The 25,506-nt window shown below is 43.2% G+C and overlaps 6 protein-coding genes across 8 annotated transcripts; 5 read left to right on the top strand and 1 right to left on the bottom strand.

The window, feature by feature from the left end:
- On the top strand, positions 1-3,274 carry LOC102713596 (serine/arginine-rich splicing factor RS41). 3 transcript variants are annotated; one of them, XM_006646745.3, is made up of 6 exons: positions 1-124; positions 909-1,040; positions 1,941-2,053; positions 2,149-2,384; positions 2,513-2,872; positions 2,970-3,274. In XM_006646745.3, exons 2-6 carry the CDS (start codon positions 935-937, stop codon positions 2,998-3,000), a joined length of 846 nt encoding a protein of 281 aa, XP_006646808.1. In that variant the 5' UTR covers positions 1-124; positions 909-934; the 3' UTR covers positions 3,001-3,274. The 3 variants fall into 3 exon arrangements, with proteins under 3 accessions (XP_006646808.1, XP_015689550.1, XP_006646809.1); XM_015834064.1 differs by lacking the exon at positions 1-124 and adding an exon at positions 1,417-1,771; XM_006646746.2 differs by lacking the exon at positions 1-124 and having other exon boundaries at positions 1,417-2,053.
- Positions 3,275-3,999: 725 nt separating this feature from the next.
- LOC102712144 (histone-lysine N-methyltransferase ATXR6-like) lies at positions 4,000-5,885 on the bottom strand. The gene is made up of 4 exons (XM_040521346.1): positions 5,609-5,885; positions 5,207-5,517; positions 4,808-5,121; positions 4,000-4,417 (listed from the first exon to the last, which is right to left on the bottom strand). Exons 1-4 carry the CDS (start codon positions 5,874-5,876, stop codon positions 4,258-4,260), a joined length of 1,053 nt encoding a protein of 350 aa, XP_040377280.1. The 5' UTR covers positions 5,877-5,885; the 3' UTR covers positions 4,000-4,257.
- Positions 5,886-9,263: 3,378 nt separating this feature from the next.
- Positions 9,264-10,040, top strand: LOC121053600 (calcium-binding protein KIC-like). Its single transcript, XM_040521190.1, has one exon. It carries the CDS (start codon positions 9,433-9,435, stop codon positions 9,853-9,855), a length of 423 nt encoding a protein of 140 aa, XP_040377124.1. The 5' UTR covers positions 9,264-9,432; the 3' UTR covers positions 9,856-10,040.
- Positions 10,041-12,125: 2,085 nt separating this feature from the next.
- Positions 12,126-13,399, top strand: LOC107303494. The gene is made up of 2 exons (XM_015832950.2): positions 12,126-12,761; positions 12,846-13,399. The coding sequence occupies exons 1-2, from the start codon at positions 12,243-12,245 to the stop codon at positions 13,182-13,184; spliced, it is 858 nt and encodes a 285-aa protein (XP_015688436.2). The 5' UTR covers positions 12,126-12,242; the 3' UTR covers positions 13,185-13,399.
- A 2,892-nt stretch (positions 13,400-16,291) lies between these two features.
- Positions 16,292-20,190, top strand: LOC102713324 (protein ACCUMULATION AND REPLICATION OF CHLOROPLASTS 6, chloroplastic). Its single transcript, XM_006646744.3, has 7 exons — positions 16,292-16,643; positions 17,057-17,287; positions 17,385-17,609; positions 17,779-18,039; positions 18,135-19,008; positions 19,239-19,372; positions 19,666-20,190. The coding sequence occupies exons 1-7, from the start codon at positions 16,374-16,376 to the stop codon at positions 19,957-19,959; spliced, it is 2,289 nt and encodes a 762-aa protein (XP_006646807.2). The 5' UTR covers positions 16,292-16,373; the 3' UTR covers positions 19,960-20,190.
- A 1,316-nt stretch (positions 20,191-21,506) lies between these two features.
- LOC102713044 (eukaryotic translation initiation factor 3 subunit J-A-like) lies at positions 21,507-24,635 on the top strand. The gene is made up of 6 exons (XM_006646743.3): positions 21,507-21,755; positions 22,736-22,857; positions 23,346-23,497; positions 23,688-23,838; positions 23,929-24,088; positions 24,196-24,635. The coding sequence occupies exons 1-6, from the start codon at positions 21,743-21,745 to the stop codon at positions 24,291-24,293; spliced, it is 696 nt and encodes a 231-aa protein (XP_006646806.1). The 5' UTR covers positions 21,507-21,742; the 3' UTR covers positions 24,294-24,635.
- The last annotated feature ends 871 nt before the right edge of the window (positions 24,636-25,506 follow it).

Genomic DNA, 25,506 nt, shown 5'->3' with positions numbered 1-25,506 from the left:
CTCCCTCCCTCCCTCCCTCTCTCTCTCCTTCTCCCCGACCTCTTCTCGCTCGCCTTCGCACGCACGGAGGAGGGCTAGGGTTTCGTCGCGCGCCTCCTCCTCGCTGCTCCATCTGCCTCCGGAGGTACGCGGGCGTATGCTACGGCGTTGGGGGTGGGGTGGGGGGGTGCGGTGCTGTGGGGGGTTGTGTTGTTTTGGATGGTGGTGGTGGGGAGGGGGGGAGGTAGATCTGGTGGTGCTGGGTGTGCGGTTAGGTCTCCCAGATCTGTCGCGCTCTGGGTTTTATAGGGTTCTAGCTGGGACGCTGGGGGTCGCTGAGGCTCTGCTGGTTGCTGGTTGGACGGGGTTTGGTTCTTGGTCGCGTGGATGCTGAAAGTTGTTGAGGGGAAATGGGAGCTGTTTTAGATTGGGTTTTTTATTTTAATTCCGAAACCTTTGTGCCATGGGAAGAGGGGGCGAGAGCGAACAAGCATAGAACTCGTATGCAACCCAAGTGTTAATATGGAGTGTATAAATGCTGGTTTCAATCTGATTTTGGCCGACTTAATGTTTGTCTATGTAATTACTGACCTAATGTTAGGATGAACTAACCGTAATAATTTGAGTTATTAATTTTAATTTTTAGGGAAAGAAGTAGGGTTTTTAGGATCGACTCTTGCCCCCTGTTATACTTAAAAGTTCTAAAGTACGGACTCTACTGAACTCACTTCATAGCCTTTTGGGGGAAAGTCGAACTAGCATTGGCTGTGTCCTATATGAACAAAAAAAAAACTGTGTTTATCTTTTACCAATCTACTAGTGTTGCCTACTTTACTTAACTTTTGTCCACCATTTTATGTTAGAATATTGACTTGATATCAATTTTACTCTTGTCTCTCTATAAGTTAACAGTTTGTTTTTGGGGATAGGTTTTAGACGAGTTACTTGTCCTAAAATGAGGCCAGTTTTCTGTGGGAACCTCGACTATGATGCTCGCAATTCTGAGATCGAGCGCCTTTTCGGCAAATATGGAAGGGTGGAACGTGTTGACATGAAGTCAGGTAAGGCTGCTGCTCTCGATTGTGTTCTTAAATTTAAGCTGCATTGTTTGCAAATTTGTCTGTCCATATCGCACCTATCTGTGTTTTGTCATCAAAAGAACTCGAGCCCGCAGTTCCTTAGGCACCAGAAGCTTCAAAATAGACTGTGACTTGTTTCGTTCAAGACCCTTCCTGGAGCATGGGCCAGGAGCTTGTTGTAAGATGTGATATGCATGAAGCTATTTTTGCATTCGCTGTGAAGAAAAAGAAGTTTCAGCAGGACCAGATTATCTTTATGTTATTTGTCAAGTCATTGGACAAGTGCACATCAGGGTACATTTAGAAAAGATTATTTCTTAAAGTTTAGGTCCAGTACTCAATTATTTCTTTGCCGCAGGATATCATGGAGCATCTCTGCTCTTCCTGGTTGATGGACTGGACTCTACCTTTCCTGCCTGAGCCCCGTTCATCTCCTGTCCATCTCCAGGAGCTCAGAGTCCATCCTGGCATCTTTTCACTTGGAAACAACCACCTTGTGAATGATGCCTTACTTTTACGATCAGCATTGCACCCTCCTCTGCGTTGCACTCTCCTCCCCCGTCCGATTACGATTTCCCCCGCCAATCCAACCATGCCGACCACACGGGCGGCTGGAGAAGAGTGGAGGTTGCCACCACCACCTCCACCTCTTTGATGTACCACGAACGTTTGGATTACTGTGCACTGACATCATTTAGTTCGGCATATGCAAGGTCTGTTCCTGTTTATTCTGGCGTATTAGTTTGTAGCTAGTGAGGTGATCTTAAAATCTTTTCTGTGCAGACATTTTTAATCATGGTTCCCGGTTCACAGTTTATCCGAGGGTTTGTACCATGAGATCCTTTTAACAAGCCAGCTGCTTTACCATGCTCGACATTGCAGGGTTTGCCTTTGTCTACATGGAAGATGAACATGATGCTGATGAAGCTATCCATAGGCTTGACAGAGTTGAATTTGGCAGAAAAGGGAGGAGACTTAGGGTTGAATGGACAAAGGTATGAGCCTGTATATGACATGTTTCCAGTATCCTAACAGTGACATATGACCTATTAATTATCAATTCTCATCTATTGTTCATTTGTTTGTGCAGGAGGATCGCAGTGGTGGTAGAAGAGGGAACTCAAAGAGATCTCCGAACAATACAAGGCCAACCAAAACCTTGTTCGTGATCAATTTTGATCCAATCAACACAAGAACAAGAGATCTGGAGAGGCACTTTGACCAATATGGCAAGATCTCAAATGTCAGAATCAGAAGGAACTTTGCTTTTGTCCAGTATGAATTACAGGAAGATGCAACTAAAGCACTGGAGGGTACAAATGGAAGGTAAATGCACTTGCTTCTTGTGACTTGCTTACTGGGAGTATTTAGTTGTGGCATTTTATTCACAACAAATTTGGTAACTATATGTGACTGTGTTACTCCTTTAACTGATTTCATCATTCTTGCGGCAGCACTCTTATGGACAGGGTTATCTCTGTTGAATATGCACTTCGTGATGATGATGAGAAAAGGAATGGGTACAGCCCAGACAGAAGAGGTCGTGATAGATCTCCGGACAGGAGGGACTATCGTGGGCGGTCTGTGAGTCCTTATGGCAGAGGGCGTGAGAGGGGCAGCCCTGACTACGGAAGAGGCAGGGAGAGGGGCAGCCCGGACTATGGCAGGGGTGGTGACAGAGGTAGCCCTGATTATGGCCGTGGCACAAGCCTGCAGAGGGGTAACAAAGGTGATGAGAGGGGCAGCCCTAACTATGACCGTGAACGCCGTCCTGCCTATCCCACGTCCAGCCCTGTCTATGATGGGCCGCGCAGGTTAGTATGCTGAAATTCCATGGCGCTATCTCATATTATTTCTATGAAACTGTGTAGAAACCTCATGCTGAAAACTTGTTTGCAACTCACCGTGCAGCCGTTCACCTGCGAGGGACGATAGGGAATGAAGGTGATCCATGCCTGCACTGCACCTGCCTGCTTCAGAAGTTCTGATCAATGTCACTATGTACTGATGTTGTCCCTCTAAAAGTTGTATTAGTTAATAGGCAGCAAAAAACTCGTGTACTAGTTAGCTCTAGAACAATGTTGTGGATCTCAACTTGTGTTGTTAGGTTAAAATCATTTTTTTCCCGCTTTGCTATGAAGTGCTTCTAGTATTGAGTATGTAGCTAACAATATGGTGCTAGATTGTTGTACCAATGAAATTTGCTCGTTCTGTCATTTCTGTTTCTTCAGCTTTGTTCCATGTGCTACCTGCTCTCTTCTTACACATCAACGATGGTGCTCTTACAGTGGCGGCGCCATCAATCAAAAGATTTCAAGGGCTCGGCGATCTCTCCTGCTCGACACTGTCGCCGGCGATGATGCGCTGCTGCTGCTGCTGCTGCTGCTGTAAACTGAAAGCAAGCTGCGCTGTGCACCACAATGGCGATTGCAACTGAGGGCTTGTTTGGTTTAGAGTAAACAAAATATTTGGATTCTGGATTAGATTCAAGTGTGATTCAAATTGTAGGAACGAACCGAAAAAAACAGAATTTTTTTCTTGACTACAAGAGAAAATACAGGAAATTCTATGTTCTCTCAATCATCTCAAAAAAAATCATATAGATTCATTTCTATTCATATGGATTAAAATTCCTGACCCGAAAATGCGGACTGTTGTCAACGCTTCCAAGTATTTGGAATTTCTGCAATCTTCATATTTGTACCCCCACCTCTCAGCACATGATGATGCGCCATGGAAGAAAAGGTAGACATCAGGTAACAATCCCAGACGAAATTAATTCTCCAGTCCTTTCTTATTGCTCACTGAGAAAATTGGTTGATAAAAAACAATTAAGAGATGAACAATAACACATTTGCCATTGCTTTCATCAGATTTTTAAAACAATTAAGGAAGATGATTCACATCTCCTAATCTAAAAATTGCTTTCCTCAGATACTGCTCCATTTAATGCACATTTCATTTCAACAACAGAAACAATACAATTCTAAATTATCTTTCTCCCCAGGTCAACATTCTGATTTCACAAACTAGATCACTAACTCTAGGAACATGTATCATGGATCTCCTCAATGCATTCCTTTTCCCTTTGTAACTACAAACATAAATAATCTGCAAAGCTAGACTGTTCTAGCTGCCTAATTAATCCCTTTCTTCCAACCAAAATAATACTCCGTGCCAATCAAAGAATTTTTAGTGCTCATACAAAATGGTGGGTTGGGTACTCATGCTCCGAGCCATTGTAATCGTAGTACAGCCTCTCCCCCTTGGAGATGTCCCTGTTCGCCACCAGGAGCACCCGGCACTCGCCGTCGACGTCGTAGCGCACGCACTTGAGATTCTGCTTCTTCCGGCCATCCCTGTGATCACAACCACAATAATCTCAATGCCAATGCTCGCTAAATTTGTCTAGAAAGTACTATTACAATGTATCTAGATACTAACGAATACAAATTATATATATTTATCAATGGGTGAATCTTCTCTTAATGCAATCGGTCAACCCGGTCTGGGTTTCCCGGCAAAAAAATCAATAGGTGAATCTAGATAAGATTAAAAAGTTTTACAATATGAAATCATTCCATATTATAAGACTTTTTTAACTTTAGATTCATACATATGTTAATGTATATATGTGTATGTGTTAGATTCATTCGCTCACTGATAAATTTAGATAAGAATAAAAATTTTATAATATGGAACAAAAATGTGGCAATTCTGTTACAGAAAGGAGCAAGAAAGATGCGTACGGCGTGTGGTTGTTGATGCCATTGATGAAGCGGGCGATGTTGCTCCGCTTGTCGGGGCAGATGACGAGGCTCCTCGACGGGGCGGCCGCCGACAGCAGCGTCATCATGCTGTCGCCGTCGTCGTGCTCCCGGCTGGCCAGGTAGTCGACGTCGCCGACGTACTCGGTGATGATCGTCAGGTCCTTGATGAACCTGTCCGCCTCGACGGTGAACCCCTCGACGGGGTCGTAGACGACGAGGAGAGGAGGCCACTCGCCTCTCTCCATCATCCTCTTGCACAGATTCAGCGTCTCCACGTCCTCCTTCGGTAGCAGCTGGTGGAAATGGCGGCGAGGTTTTAGCGGCGAGGCGAGGCGACCGACGAGATGGGTGATGAGATGGGGGGAAGAGGATGGTGACCTGCATTCCGCCGGACTCGAGGGCGGCGCGGTTGGCGGAGCGGGGCGCCATGCCGGGGACGTAGGTGAGCTCGTTGCTGAAGACGGCGCCGGTGGCCGTGAGCGCCGTGGCGAGCGACGCCATCTGACGGAGGCGCGTGGCCTGGTCGTCGCTGGGGTTGAAGGGCAGCAGCTTCCGCTTCTTCTTGGACGCCAGGCGGATGCCCCCCGGCTTCCGCTTCCTCTTCTTCCCCTCCGACAACTCCGCCGCCGCCGCCGGAACCCTCTGGATCTTGAAGAAATCCACGATCTTCGTCTGGACCAGCGGGAACTCTGCATGAAATTGAGAGAGGAGCCCCAAATTCAACGGAAATTCTTCCGAATCCGGCGAGAGGAAAACGGATCGAATGCATTGGCTACTCACGCTTGGGCGTCTTGGCCACCTGGGATTTCTTGGAGTGCGACGACGGCGAGGCGCAGGAGGGGCAGAACCAGTCGCCGGCGGGGACGCGCGGGAGGATGGGGCGGAGGCAGAAGATGTGCAGGCCACGGTCGCAGCCGTCGCACAGCAGCAGCTCCGCCGCCGACTCACCGGACCCGCACGCCTCGCAGCGGACGTCGTCGTCGTCGCCGTCGTCCACCCTGGCCGGCCGCGCCCGCGTCCGGCGGCGCAGCGGCGTGGCGGGCCCCATCAGAAGCTCCTTCTCGGCGGCACGCGTGGCAGCTAGAGGGTCAGAGAGACGGCGAAGGCGAGGAGGCGAAGCCACCGTGGAGGAGGAGGAGATGGTGGTGGCGCACTGGCGCGTGTAGAGACTAAAAAACCAGGAGGCGGCGGCGGGAGAGGGGCGGGGATTTGGCGCGAACAGCGATTTCGGCTTCGCGGGAAGCCGCTCCGAGCCGGACGCAGCGGCGCGCCAAGTTTTCGATTTTTTTTTTCCTTTTCTAGGTTCTAAATGGGAGTGTATTATGGGCCAAGACCAGATGGGCCTTTTTTTCGGGTTGAGTGGGCTGGGCTGTATACTTTCGTGGGCCTCTTTGCACCGTAGGAGTAGAATAGCAAAGGTAGGTACATGCCATCCTATGGAATGGAATCCATAGCCTTTTTTTAATCTTGAGGTTTGCACTAGCTTTAAACCATCGTTCAATCGTACTTAATCTTGAGGCCCTGAAAAATTGACTATCCGTCTTACTTAAAAGTTTTAAGAAATTTTTAAAAAATAGTTACATATAAAGCATTATTCAAGTTTTATCATCTAATAAAAATAAAAATATTAATCGTAAATTTTTAATAAGACGAAGAGTCAAACATTGTATCTAAAAACTAAAAAGTTGATTTGTTTTGGGACAGAGTGAGTAATTTTTTGTGCAGTCAAGTTGCTTTTTATCTACTCCACCGGCTAGAAAAAAGAAAATCGAATCCATGTTTTATTGAATCCCGCACAAGTGTTTACAAAGCTAAAATATAACTATTACTTTATTATCTGTCAACTTATGATTCCGAATATTTTAAAGCCAACCAGGTGTTCATAAAGAAATCCAACCTATTTAAAATTTAAAAATCACTTGTAGGACTAAAATTTAATTTTTCGATATAACATATATATTTACTACCGTCGTTCCATAATATAAAGAATAAAAGCATTTATAGTTTGTTTAATGTCAAGTTGCACACACCAGCCAGTTGCACCTAAAAGTTTAAGCTCACGCGAGACCATCTCAAGTGTGGAATATTGGAGTGGGCTGAGTCTCAAGTGTGGAATATGATACCATGTCAAGCTGCATGCGCCGATCAGTTGCACCTAAAAATCTAAGTTGATAGAGAAAACAAATAATTCGTTTTATACGCTTCAATATTTAACATAGATTTTGGTTGTAAGGAAAATACTATCATGCATATTAATAAGTAGATAATGAATGGGGTGAGAGCGTGGTGATATTGAGGACTTTAATTGAGAAGTGAGTGGTGATATTGATAGGCGTTACCTTGAGTAGTATAAAAAATTCTTATATTTTGATATAGGATGCAAATATCATGAATAATTATATTATAAAATACTAAATAGCTCAGAACTAGTTAGGTTGAGCTAATGCAGAGAAGACCATCTGTGCAAGTAGACAAAGGAATACTCCAACTCAGGATAAAACTGGCCGGTTGTGCCACTGTACACCGACCAAACCTAGCTACTCCAAAAAGGGCCAGAGGAATACTGTGAGCTACTCCTGCCATTGCCGGCTACCTTCTGGGAAGCTTCCTTTGACAAGGAGATCGACGGATGATGCCACAAATCGATCCATCACTGTTCGCCACTCGCCGGGCAAACCACCGTACTTCATTCATCCCAAACAAATTAATTTTCAGCTCTTGATATAATATTTGACTCTTCGTATTATTTTAAACAATTATGATTAATATTTTATTTTTACTAAATGATAAAACATGAATGATACTTTATATGTAACTTATTTTTTAAAATTTGTTTGAACATTTTTAAATAAGACGGATAATCAAACATTTAATACGAAAACAAAAAATTCAGGGACACAGAGAGTAGTACACATCTTCCCTTGTACAGTACTACCTGCAACACGCGAAAAATCTCTCTCTCTTGTTTTTCAGGTGTGAATATGACCACGTTTGGTTTACGGTAAGATATCTGAAGCAACAAATATAGTAATATATTAGTATATGATTAATTAATTATTAATTATAAAAATTATAAAATAGATTAATATAATTTTTAAAGTAACTTTTTTAGGAAAAAATCGTTAAAAACATCGTTTTGCAATTTGGAAGCCTCCGTGTAAAAAAGAGAATCTGGGTTAGGAGGAGCGGTAATGAACAAGCCTACATCTCGCTATGAAGAGAGGGGGGATTGAATTTGAATTTGACTTAATTTCAGTGTTAAAAATGTTTCATTGACTCAATTCTCCGTGTGCATGCGTGTGTGCTTAAAAAGAGAAAGCTCTTAAGTGGGGTTAGTACCATATTATTATTTTTACTTACGTCGTGATTCACAAGGTACACTTCTTTTGAAAATTAAACTATTTCTCTCCTTATTTGAACCAAACACTACTATTCTTTATTTAATTTATATACATATATAAATTTTTTTCAACCAATTATAACATATTTCTAATCATTTCGTTCTGTTTTGTCAAATACATGTGGTCACCTCAAGAAATGCTTGTAGCTTGGGGAGGGGCCGGCCGGCCGGTGGCGATCAGGATAGGGACGTGAGCTGCCATGCAGATATCGCCAGTCAGCTCAGCTGAAGCTTCCTGGAAGCTCTCCTTTGATGCGATCGTCCTAACGACGCTTCCACTGACCCCTCACGAGCACCCTCATCTCGTTAACCTGCTCTATCGAGATCGTCTTCTGTTCAATTAACCTTAATTTTCATGCATTGGGGACTCTTTGATTTGTCGGGAAAATATAAAACTTTTAAGGATTTCAATCGCATAGAAAAAGTTCTTACAAATGTTTTTTGAAAAAAATATCGAATATTTTTTCTTTCAAATTCCTATGGAATGGTCCTATAGAAATTTTTGAGAAAAGTCTGTAAGAATTACAACCTCATGGAATATTTCTTCTGAGTCTATCTCGCTCATTCAATTTATGAGTTTTTATTGTAATATATTCAAACAATTATTCATGCATTTTGTGTTCTACTATCATTACATTCTTTTTGCAGACGCAATCATTCAAAATCCAGTATTATTATATAATTTAATTTAGTCATCATTATTGTTGTATTATCCATCCTAGTGTATAGCTTACTGGGTTAGGCTTCTTCGTGGTGGAACCTGCTCAAAAGACCAAGATTAGATATATGTGCTCCTATCTACCACTATTTATTGTTTTAGAAGTAGGTGATGTATCCATTAATAACAAAACGACCATACTAAGATAGTAAGATATACATATGTGTATGTCCAAATATAATTGTAACATAGGGACGAGTGTGGACGCATTATGACCAAGTTGTGCTGGTACGTACCTGTGCTGCAAAAATAATACTACTACTGTAGTAGTGATAATTACTTAATTAGTGTTACTGTTAGGGGTGATGGTCCACTGAAAATGCGTGGGTGCAGCACACCACTGCCGCATTATCCCCGTGCCGTCCAAACGCTCCTTCCTCCGTTTTATACAAAGCTCAGCAGCAGCGGCAGCAGAAAATGTCAACAACCACACGAACAAATTAATTAAACCACTCGATCGTCTCCCTCGCCGCCGGCGACGACGACATGGACCACCACCACCACCAGCAGCAGCAGCAACAGATGCGGCGCCCGACGACGGCGGAGCAGCAGCAGCAGGAGGACGAGTACGAGGACCTGATGCCGGTGATGGCCGGGCGGCTGGGCACGGAGGGCCTGCTGTCGGAGCTCCGCGCGGGGTTCCGCCTCCTGGCCGACCCGGTGCGGGGCGCCATCACCGCCGAGAGCCTGCGGCGGAGCGCGGCGGGCGTGCTGGGCGGCGCCGGGATGACGGCGGAGGAGGCGGCGGCCATGGTGCGGGAGGGCGACCACGACGGCGACGGCGCGCTGAGCGAGGCGGAGTTCTGCGTGCTGATGGTGCGGCTCAGCCCCGGCATGATGGGCGACGCCGAGGGGTGGCTGGAGGAGGCCATCGCCGAGGAGCTCCTCCGCCGCTCGCCGCCGGCCTAGGCCGGCGGCCATCTCTTCCTTGCATATATACGTAGTGGGTACAAATTAATTAATCCTGCGCCGCGAGGTTAATTACGGTGTGATTAATTGCCGTGGCGATCGACGTATATGTATGTGCCCAGCAATACTGATGATGATCGCAGTGCATCGATGCATGTATTTGTAACGTTGTTTCGTTGGTAAAATAACTCTCCATGTCCAAACATATACTCTCTCCGATTTTTTTAACACCATTGACTTTTTAATCTATATTTAATCATTTATCTTATTTAAAAAATATAATTATTGAGTATTTTATTATAATTTAATTAATTACTAAAATAATTTTAAGTATGATTTATAATTTTATATATTTGAACGAAAATTTTAAATAAGACGAATGTTCAAACGTAAATTAAAAAATTAACGGTGTCAAGAGAAAAAACCAAAGGGAGTAGTATATATGAAGTTGGACAAATACTTCCATTTCCTAAGAATTCATGGATACGAATCTGGACAAGTATGATTTTCAGTAAACACACATGTCCATATTCATACCTGCTATGTTTTTATATTGTTTCAGGGAGAGAGTAACATGCGGCCCAACAATTACCAGCCTTCTGGGGAAAATTGCACTTTTGATCCCTTAACTACTATTATCCAAGTCTAACTTTGGTTCCTCAACGACCATAGCACACATTTTTGCTTCCCCGATTATTAAATCTAGTCCAAAGTTACTCCCTCGATGGTTTGATCGATTTTTTTCTGCTTACATGGCGGTTTGTCCTGGTCAAGATTGTTGAATCGGCATGGTTTGTGTGATGTGGATTTGTGTACTATAGCCCACATGGGCCAACGTCAACACCGAGCGCATTGAAAAATTATTATTTTTTAGTTAAAATTTATTTAAAAGATTTATATTCATTGTTAAGCCCTAGGGTTAATAAATTTTTGGTTTCGCCGAGCCATGAGCAGGCGGCGTTGCAGAGCATCTACGCCGTGAGGCCACCTCTAATAATAGAGATAGCATACTATCTCTAAGCTATCTAAAAGACAACTTGTTCTTTTAGCAACTAACTCATAGCACAAGTGACCCCACAATTTATTCTCACTTGACATTAAAATATATGCAAGAGACTATCTCTTAATTAAAAGATAGCTTTTATCTCTCTTCTATTAAAAAATTATATAGTGTACTAAATAGCTTATAAATACTCATTGGAGTAGGCCTGAGGAAGGCACGGATGAGGGTGTCGTCGGAGTTCCACCTCGACGATCAGACCGGCCGTCACCGCCGTGCAGGGCCACGCCATGGTCGGTGCCCTCTTGCAGTCGGGTCTCCTCGGTCTCCTCCACGACAAGCTGCCCGAGCACTTCAACCACACGCTCGACAGAATGCCTTTGCACGATGATGTGGGAGGCTCGTCGACATGCAGTTCCGATGGCTCGATTTCCTCGTCGACTTTGATGCCTTCGTTGCCATCCACGGCCCAGCGCCGCCCCATCGCCAGCGCCGTCCCTCTAGATGCAAGGGAAGAAAGAGAAAAGAGAGAGGAGAAATGGAGAGAAAAGAAGAAAAAAGAAAAAAAAAAGAAAAATCTAACATACGTGGCTTATTATACGTCTAGTTAGCAAAACCAGATAAATAATAAGTCAATACCGATAAAGGATTTTTTAACAGTTTTTATAAGTTTAGAGATATACATTTCTGGTTTTGGATTTAAAAGATTTTGGACAAACTTGACGTTAAGTTAAAGAACCTATAATAAACTTATAACTACATTTTGTACGGGTGAAAAAAAAACCCAGCCCGATAAAAGCCCATGAACAGCACAACGTGGCGCTGCGCCGAGAACCACCGAAGGAAGACAGTGGGACACCGCCAAAAACATGGCCGTCCTTTCGGCCGGGGAAAAAGCGCCATCCGCCCACGCGAAAAGGGAAACTTGGCGCCGCGCGTAACCGCCACGTCCACCGCCACGTCCTCTCGCTCGGCGGAGTGGATTTAAAAATGTTTTCTCACGTATTATATGCTATTTAAGCAGTTATAAAAAATTTATGAAGATAAATTAATATGAGCATACACAAACATGCAACTTAAAATATAACTTCTATAGTCCATAACAAAATTTTAATTTATTATTTTTATTATGGATCGTAAAGATTATATTTTAACTTGTATATTGGTGTAATGCTATATCTTATATTAATCTATTTTTTAAAAAAATAAATTTATTTATTTAAATAATATACAATATACAAGAAATAATATGTTCGAGAGTTTATAATATTTTTCCCCTCTCCCTCCCTCCACCACTCCGCTCTCTCCCGCCTCCTTATCCCGTCCCTCCTCACCAACCACACGTCCACACCTCGACCGATTGCGCGCGCGCGCACCGCAGCCAACCATGATGGCCGCGCCGCCGCTCACGGCCGTCCGCGCCACCCTCCACCCCGTCGTCGCCTGCTCCGCCTCCGCCTCCAAGAACCACCCCAGGCAGCAGCAGCAGCAGCAGACGCCACAGGCGGTGCTCGTCGTGCCACCGCAGCCGCCTGCTGCTGCTTCTGCTGCTGCTCTGCGGTCGCTGAGGACGACGGCGACCGTGGCGGTGGCGGCGGCGCTGGCGCTGCCGCCGGACGCGCTGGCCGTGGGCGGCGAGTTCGGCATCCTCGAGGGCCGGAGCGCGGCGCTGCTGCACCCGCTCGTCATGGGCGGCCTCTTCGCCTACACGCTCTGGGCGGGCTACCTCGGCTGGCAGTGGCGCAGGGTGCGCACCATCCAGGACGAGATCAACGAGCTCAAGAAGCAGCTCAAGCCGGCCGCCGCCGCCACGCCCGCCGCCGTCGGCGCCGGGGACTCCTCCTCCCCGCCTCCCCCTCCCGCCGCCAAGTCGCCCGTCGAGATCAAGATCGACGAGCTCACAGAGGTAACATAACAACTCCCTCTTTACAAATCAAGCTCGAGCTTGGCCATGGAGGAGCGGTGATCAGCTGATCAAATCTGCGTGCAGGAGAGGAAGAAGCTGATCAAGGGGTCGTTCCGGGACCGGCATTTCAACGCCGGCTCGATCCTGCTCGGCCTCGGCGTCCTCGAGTCCGTCGGCGGCGCGCTCAACACCTGGTTCCGCACCGGCAAGCTCTTCCCGGGGCCGCACCTCTTCGCCGGCGCGGCCATCACCGTGCTCTGGGCGGCCGCGGCGGCGCTGGTGCCGGCGATGCAGAAGGGCGACGACACGGCCCGGAGCCTGCACATCGCGCTCAACGCCATCAACGTCCTCCTCTTCATCTGGCAGATCCCCACCGGCCTCGAGATCGTCGGCAAGGTCTTCGAGTTCACGACATGGCCATGATCACCGTGCAAACCGACACGACTCGACGCGACACCGCCATTCTTCTAGCTCGATCGTCTCCTTCTTCATTAGGTTCTTCTTGACTCCATAGCCGATCTTGAATGTGTTCATCTGCGTCGCCTTCCATGCACAGTGTTCTTTGCTAATTCGTCTCACTGTTCAAATATACTCCCTGCGTACGAGAAGAAATGAATGCCATGGAAAAAGAGATGAGATGTGATTCGGCTGCGTTCGCAGCTGTCTATTGCAAAAGCTGATTAGCTGCACGAAAAACGATAAATATAATTAGTATATGATTAATTAAGTATTACTTATTAAAAATTTGAAAAATGAATTTATTTGATCTTCTAAAATAATTTTATATAGAAAATGTTCGCACGAAATATATCATTTAGTGGTTTGAAAAGCGTGCTAACAGAAAATGATGAGCAGTTCATTCTCAGTTTGAATTATCGATTGTTTGTACACTGCATTCCTCGTACTTGTGCCAAATTTTAAATAACAGAAATGGTCAAATGTGTGCAAAACAAATAACAATATCTCAACTATTAAAGTACAGGTAAAATATAGATGGAGCACTACATAACTCTATATTTATTATATAAATAATTTAGTGAGCCTAATTAGCATGGTTCTGCTGAAACAATGCATTGGTATAATATTGCTACGAGGTGGTCAACAATGTACTGCATAATGTTTTAACTTTGAACAAAACAACGTGTATCCTATGTTAATTTTGTTGCCCGGAACGCTATAGCTGCTAGGGCTTACAAAATAATAATTTGACAAAATTAGCTAGGAAATATTGAGATGCCTTCATCTAGCCGTAGAAAATAGTGAAGGGCAGAGATTATGCCAAATTCACCCGGTGGAGTTGCAGTCAACTCTAGGAGATCTGTACCCATCAATGCAATATCAAATTGTCATACATACTTAGGGATGGCAATGGGTAAATACCAATCGGGTATTGCTATCCCATACTCATACCTACTAGTAAAATTTTGTATCATTAAAATACACATGCCCGTCACGGGTAAGAAAATCTCCTCATACCCATACCCACTTGGGTAAACCTTACCCGTCGGGTCATCCATATACCCGCAAAAGTTCAAAACAATCTAAATATCACAGTTTTCATATAGTATATTGCATAGATGCTAGATACTTAGGACATCACACGTGGAAAATGTATAGATGGTTTAAATACCTATGGTTTTGATTAACTAGGCTATACTAATTTGATATTAGGCCATGACATACATTTAAACTTTGCAGGTATTTATTACCCATGGGTAAACGGATATGGGGATCATAAGAACATTTTCATACCCGCGTACCCATCGGGTGAAAATATTTGTCCAATTACTTATCCACGGGTAACATATATAGCTCATACTTATACCCTAATGGAGTAAATACCCACCGGGTCTCGGGTCGCGGTCCCGTTGCCATCTCTATACATGCCAGCGGACTGTACATTGATTCCTACCGGCATTTTGCAAGTTTTTAAACTGCGCGAAGCTCCAAATCCAAATTATAATGTTTTTCCAGCGGCATTTTATTTTTGTACGAGATGACCGTTCATGTAGCTGGTGTGGATCGTTTTAAATCAAATGCGTTACGTAAAGTCTATTGAATCATGTACGCAATAATATAATTTAACTATGGTCTCAAGGAGCAGAGGGATGAAATCATCGCTCCACCTACAGAGTACCTCCAGAAAGAAGAATTATCAAATGATTATTTATACCAAATTTTAGCAACTATATAAACAGTGATTTATAAGAGATTACTCGTATAACTTATCATATCATATGAATGGCTAAATTTATCTACTCAATGATCGAATCTGGCAAATCTCTCTTTCTATCTAGTTGAATAGCTATTTGTGGGTACTACGAGGATGAGCTCATATTTTTTAAGAGAAATATAGAGGGTAAGTACATCGAGTAGGTGTTAAGTTTCTAAATTTTAGACAGTGATAACTGTCCTTTAGGATTTGAATAGCGAGGACAAAAAAATCTATTGGAGTCCACATTATTTTGGAAATGCAATCTTTTTATATAATAGTTAAATTAAGATTTGGAGAGGCAAAATTTAGCCATGTTATTGAAAATGCTATTACGATTTAAATCTTAGCATTGGCATTATTTTAAATATTATTTTTTGTGATACCATAAATTTATTGATATGTTCATCCGTTGAGTAGGTTAAAAGTGGATGTTGGGCTACAGTATACATTTATAAGTACGGCAAACGTATACTTGTTTAGCGAATATAGTAGTTAAATAATGTAATACCCACGTCCTGTAATAAAAAATTATTTACAAGTACATAGCCAACATTATTTACATTGTAGGATAGAGATAGTACAAATTAAAAGAAACACCATCATTTCAACCAACTAATTTGATTAAAACTTATACCTCTCGAAAGTAGAGAGTGAGTTATCACCTCGTCCGAAGTGGCTTGTGTATGTCATCAGGGCTTAATCCGACCCTCCATTAGTTCACCTTCAATATCCTCGTCATCGTGCCATCCGATAAGTTTATAGGTATTTTTTTAATAGAACCTTTAAAGTTTTTATATAGTTGAGGGTTTGTCTTTTTACTTTTTCTATGTTTTTTAATTAAATCATCAAGATATAGGAACATCCATTGGTCTAATTTGCCAACAATCAAATTAACAAACTTAAGGGTTCATGCTCCAATTTTATGGGTATCCGGACTATAACAATTCGGATGAAAATCCACTTAATGCTATCGACTTATTCAAGGTCACTATTTGCTCCACTGTCAATAAAGATGATATTCGAATTTCATCTATATCTGCTTTTGCAGTTAATATCTATAGTTGCATATTTTTGTTGCCATCTCTTAATACACTCAAGGCGTGAAGACCGTTTGTTTCTCTTTATTGTAACGACATGGTTATTACCACTCTAATGATTTAAAATAATTTATTATATCCGGTGAATAAATGGCTATAGATCGAATGAAAATTTTCATATAACCCGTTAAATAATCTAAATCAAACATTAAAAGCCAGTAGTGAAAGAAACGAAGCAATCCCAATCATGCACCCAAATCACCCAACAAGAAGCCAAGAAGAAAACAAAGGAAGCCAGCTCCCTTCCTCCTAAAACCTCACTCCTCCGCGGCTGCGCCACCGCCGCCGCCGCCGCCGCCAATGGAGGGCTTCCACAACCTCCTCGCCCGCCCCAACTCCGCTCCATTCGCATTCTCCCTCCCGCGCCCGCGCCGCAGGTCGCCGCCCGACCCCTTCGCCTGCCGCGCCGCGAGCCGCTGGGCCGACCGCCTCTTCGCCGACTTCCACCTCCTCCCCACCGCCGCCGCGCCCTCCGACCTGCCGGCCGCGGGGCCCTCCGCCTCCCTCTTCGTCCCGCTCTTCCCCGACGCCGCCGAACGTTCCCTCCCGCTCCAGGTCGACTTCTACAAGGTTAGGTTTTCTGGCCGTGAATCTGCTGCGGTTTATTACGTTATTTTGGTCCTAGGAAATATCATCCTAGGTTAAAAGCGAATAATTATTGGTAGGTGATGATACATTGATACTGCTAAACCATAGAGATTGTAGCTTTGAGTAATGAGAGTATTATGCTCGTAGATTACACTCACGAGCCTTTCACTAGGTTATTGACCTCCCAATCGGATAAAATCCAATTTATTTTTCTGTTCCGTATGGTTTATTTCACTAGGTTATTAACTGAACACAATGTTGAATCCGTCGATTTCCCAATCCATTGCACGCCTTAAGATACAGTATGTTGTACATCCAGTGTGTGTTTATGGCTGGTGGGAGATCATGCCTTTGATTGTTTTCGGAAATGTTTTGTTCGACCTGGCTTTGCTCAGGTTCTAGGTGCAGAGCCACATTTCCTTGGCGACGGCATCAGGAGGGCATTTGAGGCACGGATAGCCAAACCACCACTGTATGGCTACAGCACAGATGCTCTTGTTGGCCGTCGACAAATGCTGCAGATTGCCCATGACACTCTCATGAACCAGAACTCCCGCACTCAGTATGATCGTGCGCTTTCTGAGAACCGTCAAGAAACTCTCACCATGGATGTTGCTTGGGACAAGGTGAGTTTTAGGGACAGCAAAAGGGTGTCCTTGGATCTTGTCTAATAGCACTAGTGTATAACTTGTCACTGCTTATATTGCGCGTCTTGCAAAGCAGGTTCCAGGTGTGTTATGTGCTCTTCAGGAGGCTGGGGAGGCACTTGCTGTGCTTGCAACAGGAGAACAGTTGCTGCTGGATAGGCCACCCAAGCACTTCAAGCAGGACGTGGTGCTAGCGATGGCTCTGGCTTATGTGGATTTATCCAGGGATGCAATGGCTTCAAACCCTCCAGATGTAATTAGCTGCTGCGAGGTTCTTGAGAGGGCTCTCAAGCTCTTGGAGGTGAACTATTTTCTTTTTAACGCCCAGCCTTTTCACTGGATTGATATTCGAATAAGATAAGATTAAATAAATTTGTTAAGATTGGTTTGAGAGACATGGAGTCATGGACTATAACTTTTATAAGAACGGTGATTCCTTGAAGCAACGTTAATAGAACTTCATTGTGTAGGAGGATGGAGCAAGCAATCTCGCACCTGAGCTGCTTTCACAGATTGATGAAACTCTCGAGGAGATAACACCTCGTTGCGTATTGGAGCTTCTTTCCCTTCCTATTGACGAAGAGCATCATAAGAAGCGCCAAGAAGGGATTCAAGGTGCAAAAAATATTTTGTGGAACGTTGGGAGAGGAGGTATTGCTACCGTTGGAGGAGGATTTTCTCGTGAAGCCTTCATGAACGAGGCTTTTTTGCGGATGACATCAGCTGAGCAGGTTCGTACATGTTTGTTTTTATGAATCTGCAGCCTATTCATGTTGCAGGAGCACAATTTTCAAAATGTGTTAACTCACTTTGTTACACCTTCCAGATGGATTTCTTTTCAAAAACACCGAATAGCATACCTCCTGAATGGTTTGAAATTTATAATGTAGCACTTGCACATGTTGCTCAAGCAATTATAAGTAAAAGGCCGCAATTCATTATGATGGCAGATGACCTTTTTGAACAACTCCAGAAGTTCAACATAGGTTCTCAGTATGCTTATGATAATGAGATGGACCTTGCACTGGAAAGGGCACTCTGCTCATTGCTAGTTGGAGATATTAGCAAGTGCAGAATGTGGCTTGGAATTGATAATGAGTCTTCACCATACAGAGACCCCAAAATTCTAGAGTTCATTGTGACCAACGCTAGCATCGACGAAGAGAATGATCTTCTTCCAGGGCTGTGCAAGCTTTTGGAGACTTGGCTTGTCCTAGAGGTTTTCCCTAGGAGCAGAGATACTCGGGGTATGCAGTTTAGTCTTGGAGACTACTATGATGATCTAAAAGTTTTGAGCTACCTAGAAAGGATGGAGGGTGGTGGCGCTTCTCATTTGGCTGCCGCTGCTGCTATAGCAAAACTTGGTGCTCAAGCTACCGCTGCACTTGGTACCGTGAAATCAAATGCTATCCAAGCATTCAACAAGGTTTTTCCATTGATAGAACAGTTAGACAAGTCAGCCATGGAAAATCCTAAAGATGGGCCTGAGGGATCTCTTCAAAATTTTGACCAGGAAAATGCCCTTGGACCTGTCACTCATGATTCGAGAAATGCTGCCTTGAAGATTCTCTCTGCTGGCGCACTGTTTGCACTGTTTGTAGTAATTGGGGCCAAATACTTACCTCGTAAGAGGCCCCTTCCTGCTATTAAGAGCGAGTATGGATCTGTGGCAGCTGCTAATAGTGTCGACTCTATTGATGGTGAGCAACTGCTTTCCATTTACCAAATTAGTCAAACAATCCTAATTTGCTGCTTGTGTTTTTACTTGGTATCCTTCTTGGCTAATAACATTATGTTCTTGATCTTGTACCTTTCCATTAACGTTTTAACAAAGTTATGCACCAAATGGTTTTGTCTCATACATACATAATACTACTAATTCTGTAATTTATATCATAGCGAATTAACTTTTGCATGATGAATGTTGAAGATCCTGCACTAGATGAAGATCCAGTTCATATTCCTAGAATGGATGTGAAGTTAGCACAAGATATTGTTCGCAAGTGGCAGAGTATCAAATCTAAGGCCTTGGGACCAGAACATTCAGTTGCATCCTTGCAAGAGGTGATGTTCAAAACTCACTTTTCGTGCTGCATTGCTGGCTACTGCCCTTACTCATACCTACACTTGCCACACGGCAAGAGATAATTCAGATTTAGTTATCCTATAGGATATGTTGGTCATGCTGTGTTCCTTTACAAATTTTGTTACAGTAATCTTTCTTGTTTGACTCGTAGACATTCTTCAATTGGAACTGAACAATTTCTCAATAACTATTGTTACTGCATGATATCTGGTCCCCATGATGCTGACAGAGTGGCAGTCAAATTCTGGTACTAATTTTCATGTTTCTGTAGGTTCTTGATGGCAACATGCTAAAGGTATGGGCCGGCCGAGCAGCGGAGATCGAGCGCCATGGGTGGTTCTGGGAGTATACCCTATCTGATGTGACGATTGACAGCATCACGGTCTCACTGGATGGTCGACGTGCGACTGTGGAAGCTACGATTGAGGAGGCAGGCCAACTTACTGATGTTACTGAACCAGAAAACAATGATTCCTATGACACAAAATACACTACCCGGTATGAGATGGCCTTCTCCAAGTTAGGAGGTTGGAAGATAACGGAAGGAGCAGTCCTCAGATCATAATAGAACAGTGTGTAGCAGGTTAGATTCCTTTCAGATTGATCATGTAAATAAACAGTGTAGATGTGTTCATTCTTTCTGAGAGTTTGGTTAGATGAGTGCTGAGATGCCTGAGATCCTCCAGTGTTCTTCATTTTCGCAAAGAATGTAAGGGTGTGTTTAGCTGTACAACTATATTACTGCTAGTTCATAACTATTGGAGATAAAGATATGAGGAAACCTCTGCAGATATGATATCACACCGCTGCTTCTGTAGTTTCGGAAAAAGAAAAGGGAAAGCATTGAAAGGACTAATGCTGACATGCACGAATAGATTGGGTTCTTTTGATTTAAGTACCTGCTCGGACAACGGTGAATATATCATCGTTCAACTTGGAACTTTTGAATTGTTTAACCAAATTCCCTTTCTAGCTGTAGATCCTGTGATTTGTAAAGCCGTACGTATAATTTTGAAAGGGGCCTATTGTCAAAACGACAGCAAACAAACTAGTATGAATATATCTAATTTAAACAATTTAATAGATAATTTGCTATTAAACAATAAGTGTTGAGCATTTATTTTTTTTTTCTCACGTTTGAATAACATGTAATAGTTTAATGTGCAATTTACTTCTGGAGCTAGAAGCAAACCAAACTGTTTCAGCTCCATGCAAAATAAGGATAGAGCAAGCTAAAGTGAATTGAGAAAATAAACTAAAAAAATGGAGCTAGATTCGATTAGCTTTACAGCTCCACGACAGACTCCGCTTCTAGGGGAGTTTGGAGCCCTATCAAATAGGGGCTTAATTTATCCAGCTAAATTAGAGTCTCAACACCCACCCATAAGAACCTACATCCAAACCGTCCCAATTTCTGCAGCCAAAACAATACTTCATGACGCAATGACCAAAGACAACTCAATGACCTGCTTGGTTCATCAGTGACCACATGCCGTTGATCAGCCTCTGCTTCTTACGCGTAGTTGTGCCCACACCCTACTGATTGCTTGCATGCACATGTTGCATAGAACTAGATGCGTTAAACTAGAGTTAAGGTGACGACGTCTTTTACACCGGGACTAACTAAAAATATATGTGCACCATGTATAACGAGTTAGAGTGAGAGAGAGACTACATAATAACATACTGTTTCAAAACAGAATGCACTCGATATCTAGGTATTATATCTAATACATATGTGTATCAAGTTTGATACCTAGATATCAATGATTGTACGACACGTAATACCTGTTTTGCTCCATGAACATCTCGACTATAACGTGCCTATACTCCGTGTTACGTCATAGTATTCTTCTTTGCTGTTTGATTGTAGTGAAATCATAAAAAAAATCTTATACGTATCAATTTTAATTCATGAAACAATAATACGTTGAAAACCGTCTTGCCACTGGTGAACTTGTTAGCTGGCTGCCTACGAGTCGGCCGCCGTGATACCAGAACCGTCCCGTTTTCACGTGGCCTTATGTCCGCCGTCCGATCAGAAACCAACGGCGCGATCGCCACCGCAGCAGCCACTACAAGAGGAGAAATGGGAAGAAATCACGCGAAACCAAAAAAGGCCAGCGAAGCCGAGGCGAATCAGCCCAACTCATCGTCTCCCCCAACCCTCCAGAACCTTCCGCCTCCGCCGCCGCCGCCTCCCCCCGCCGCCGACTCGGCCGCGGAAACCCTAGCGCCCCGCTCCCCGCGGCCTCACCCTCCTCCGGGCTCCGCCACCTCCTCGTCTCCGGCCTCTCCGCCTCCCGCGCTGCCGTCAGCCGGCCAGATCTCGACGCCGTCAAACCGCCATGGAGGACTGGGGTGAGCGCCCCTCTCGATCTCTCCCTCCCGATCTGTTCCTCTCGTTTCGACGTGGTCTACGCGGATGTGCTAGCCGCGCGGGGCTTACCATCCGATGCGTACGGTTCGCGCGGAACGCTAGGTTGGAGTTAGCTTCGCTGATTATAGGTCGCCATATTTTTTTTCGCTTCCGGATTACGGTTATTGATGATAAGATGATGGGAATACGTACCCTGAATCCATGAGCTGCTGCATCATAGTGTACTTGCGAGTCGTGGGTCGTGATTGCGTTGATGGGATTGTAGTTCAAGGTGTTGGCACTTGGCAGGACTACGGTTGCTCGACTACCTGGCCTACAGCTAGGGTTTTGTGTTAGTGGTATTGTAGTATTATTTACTGGTGATTAATTTCAGGCACAAAATAGTTTACGGGTACTCGATGTGTTCTATTGTATCTTAGTGTGAACATATGGAAGTCTCTAGTTATATCAAATACGTTTGTACCTGTCAGTAAAAAGACTTTGAAAAATACTGTGAACCTGTACGGCTGTACCTAGATGTATGAACTGAAAATGATTGGGACCGATTACAAACTGTGTGGCTGCATAATTTTCTTATGCAAGGGAGAACATATAGTATGCAAATTCACCTGCTTGCCGTTCTGTTAGGCCGCTTGTTTGTTGGCTTTCAATGTTCTTATTATTATTTACTTGAAAATTGTTCTGAGAGAGTTCGAATGTATGTAATGACTGCACTGTCTGTGCACAAATACTCTTTTACCTCAGAATCTTTGGAGAGTAAACTTTTGTTAACATAGCAAGGTTATTGTAGTAAAGGAGACATTACCTAGTTCTATTATGAGAACTTGAACGCATCAAAAGTTTCTGCAGGCTGCACTAGAACTTTGAATTTATCAGTTTACTGAATTTCGTTATGAGTTCTGATGTTGGTCTGTTATGATACTTACAATTACCTGTTGGCATGTTTGGAACAAATAAACAGATTCTGAAGACTTTCAGCCTGCAGCACCTGGTGCAAAAGCTGAGACACTTAAAAGTAAGTGGGATGATGAAGATGTGGAAGAAGAGGATGTAAAAGAATCATGGGAAGAGGAGGAGGAGGAGGTACGGTGAAGTATTCAGTAGTTTCTTAATAGTCATATTTTTGTTTCCCTTCATGGCATTTCCTTTATTATTCATTTATCCTTCATTTCTGAACTAGGAAACCTCCTAATTTGTCTGATTGGTATGTGAGTTCAATTTCTGTAATCATTTCATCTTAATTTAAGTGAAATAGAGTTCAGAATGTTGAAGAGTTGTATATTGGGATACAACCGCTCATGTGCTTTGAGCCTGCGTTTGTTATTTAGTTATTGACGTAATCTATTGTATATTGAAAAAAAAATCAGATTTTTGTGAGTGTTAAAGGTGGCAGTATGCTGTAGTAATTTCTTTCATTGTTATGATTTTCTTTTATAAAGTACTAACTGTCAGTTGTAAGCATATTTCTCCCCCAAGTAAAAAAAATATTTGACGTCGAGAGACCTTATTTTTTAAAAAAGTAGTGCAATACTGATCCAGCACTGGTGCTTGAATGCTTTATTGCAATGCAGAAACCTAAACCACCGCCTGTAGAAAAGACTGCACCAAAACCTAGCGGGAAAGGTGCTGTGAAGAAAGGAAAACAACAAGCATCAACTAGCACTGAAGTAGTTCAAGACGAAGCTCTGGATGATCCTGCTCTAGAGAAACTTCGCCAACAAAGGTATATGCTGTTTTTAGGTCTGCTGAAGAGTTTTGTAGAATTGTGGGTGCTGCTTGCTCACTTGCTTTCCCCAACCATGTTTCCTGATTCTAGTCTATACCACTGTCCAATTTTGAGCTTTCTGCAGCAACCTGCCCTTTAAATTCCTGTCTATGTAGTTTGCTTACCAGATGATTATTAAATATTACAGGCTAGTGGAAGAAGCTGATTTCAAATCAACTACAGAACTTTTCGGAAAGAAGGATGGCAGTGAAAAGTCCCTAGAGACATTCATACCAAAGTCCGAGAGTGATTTTGCAGAATATGCTGAGCTTATCGCAAATAAACTGCGCCCCTATGAGGTTTTATGAACAATTTGAAGGCTTTATATCCGTGTTTATTGGGTTTGCCTCCGCAGGATCTGACCTTCCTCCCTGTCTTCTTGTATACAGAAAAGCTTTCACTACATGGCTCTACTCAAGAATGTCATGAGACTATCGATGACATCATTGAAAGGTGCGGATGCGAAAGATATATCCTCCTCCATCACAGCAATTGCTAATGAAAAGATCAAAGCTGAAAAAGAAGCTGCAGCAGGCAAAAAGAAACAAGGTGAGGATTCTTTAACACATGTGCTCTATGTTTACATTTGGTGCTGATGTCCAGCCTTAAGTATTTTTACATGCTTTTGGCACTGATGTTTTCAACAAAATCTTCAGGGACAAAAAAGAAGCAACTACAGATGGAGAATAAAGACGACGATTTCATCCCTGGAAGGGGTAATTTTGATGATCCTGATGAGTACGACTTCATGTGATCGGCTGGCTGTGAGGGAATCATATTCTTCGATGTATACCTTGGCAAGCAGAGATTAGAGTTTGCGGCATAGTTGGTATTTCATTCAGAGGCATCTGAACACTTGAAACGATTGCATGGGAACATGCCCATGCTGTGTTCGACGTTGATTTTGACTCTTCTTGAGATAGGAAGAGCGCCTGTGTGCTCGACACACGAGGCGTCTTTTCCTTGTTCTTAGTCCACATTGTGTTTTTGTCTGTTGATGGGTTTGGATCTATTTTTTGTCAACTGTAGTATAACGTGTATCTGGTTAATATTGGAGTCATGCAAGTGAATCTTGGTGGGTGCCTCGTTTGTTTTCCGAGCGATTTCTTATCGTAATAGCTTGGTCATCACTGACGACCAAGCTTTGGCAGGTACCTGTGTCTCCGACTTCTATGAGCGGAGAGCGCATGATCTATTCCGAAGCTAACAGAGTTACAGGGACGTCCATTGCTCCGTGATATTTTTGGTGATATTGAGTTATTGACGTTTGAGACTCACGTAATGTCACGAGCAATATTACCGAATCCGTGTCCGAGTCACAGTGCTCATAGAAAGTTATTAACTCGTAACTGGATGGTTGTAGCGAAAAGAAAATGTGTTTATCTGCAATGTTGGATTTTTCTATTTATGTTCACCTGCAATCTTGGAATTTTAGAGCTTATTCAAAATGCATGATTGCGAAAACGGATGGATCGGAAAAACACACAAGGAATAGAAAAACAACCTTATTTTGATAAAAATGCAAGTGCAAAACTTGCAAAACTTGAATAGTACATCAATCTTTAAATATATGTGCATGAGCCACTCATTAGGAATTTCTATAGGATTTGAGAAACTCAAATCCTTTGTTTGAATTTCATAAGATTTGGAAAGCCCCAATCATTCGTTTCAAAGGGTCATATAGAAAAAAATCTTATAGAATTTGAATCCTACACGATTTCTTCATAAATCCTTTAACCCAAATATAACCTTATAAAACTTTATGTAAAAATTTATTAGGAAATCTTTCATTAGGAAACTCAAATCCTTTGTTTGAATTTCACCAAGGAAGATGAATGGATGGGCGTGAATCCCATGCAGCTCCACGTGCTTTTAGCCCATATGTAGTACAATTGAATCTGTAGGGGATATAGATCTAAATTGATACACCTCATTTTTTGGTTTATGTTTATACTTATAAGATAAAT

Source organism: Oryza brachyantha, chromosome 2, assembly GCF_000231095.2.
Source record: "Oryza brachyantha chromosome 2, ObraRS2, whole genome shotgun sequence".
Lineage (NCBI taxonomy): Eukaryota > Viridiplantae > Streptophyta > Magnoliopsida > Poales > Poaceae > Oryza > Oryza brachyantha.
This window is presented reverse-complemented; position numbering and strand designations above follow the sequence as displayed.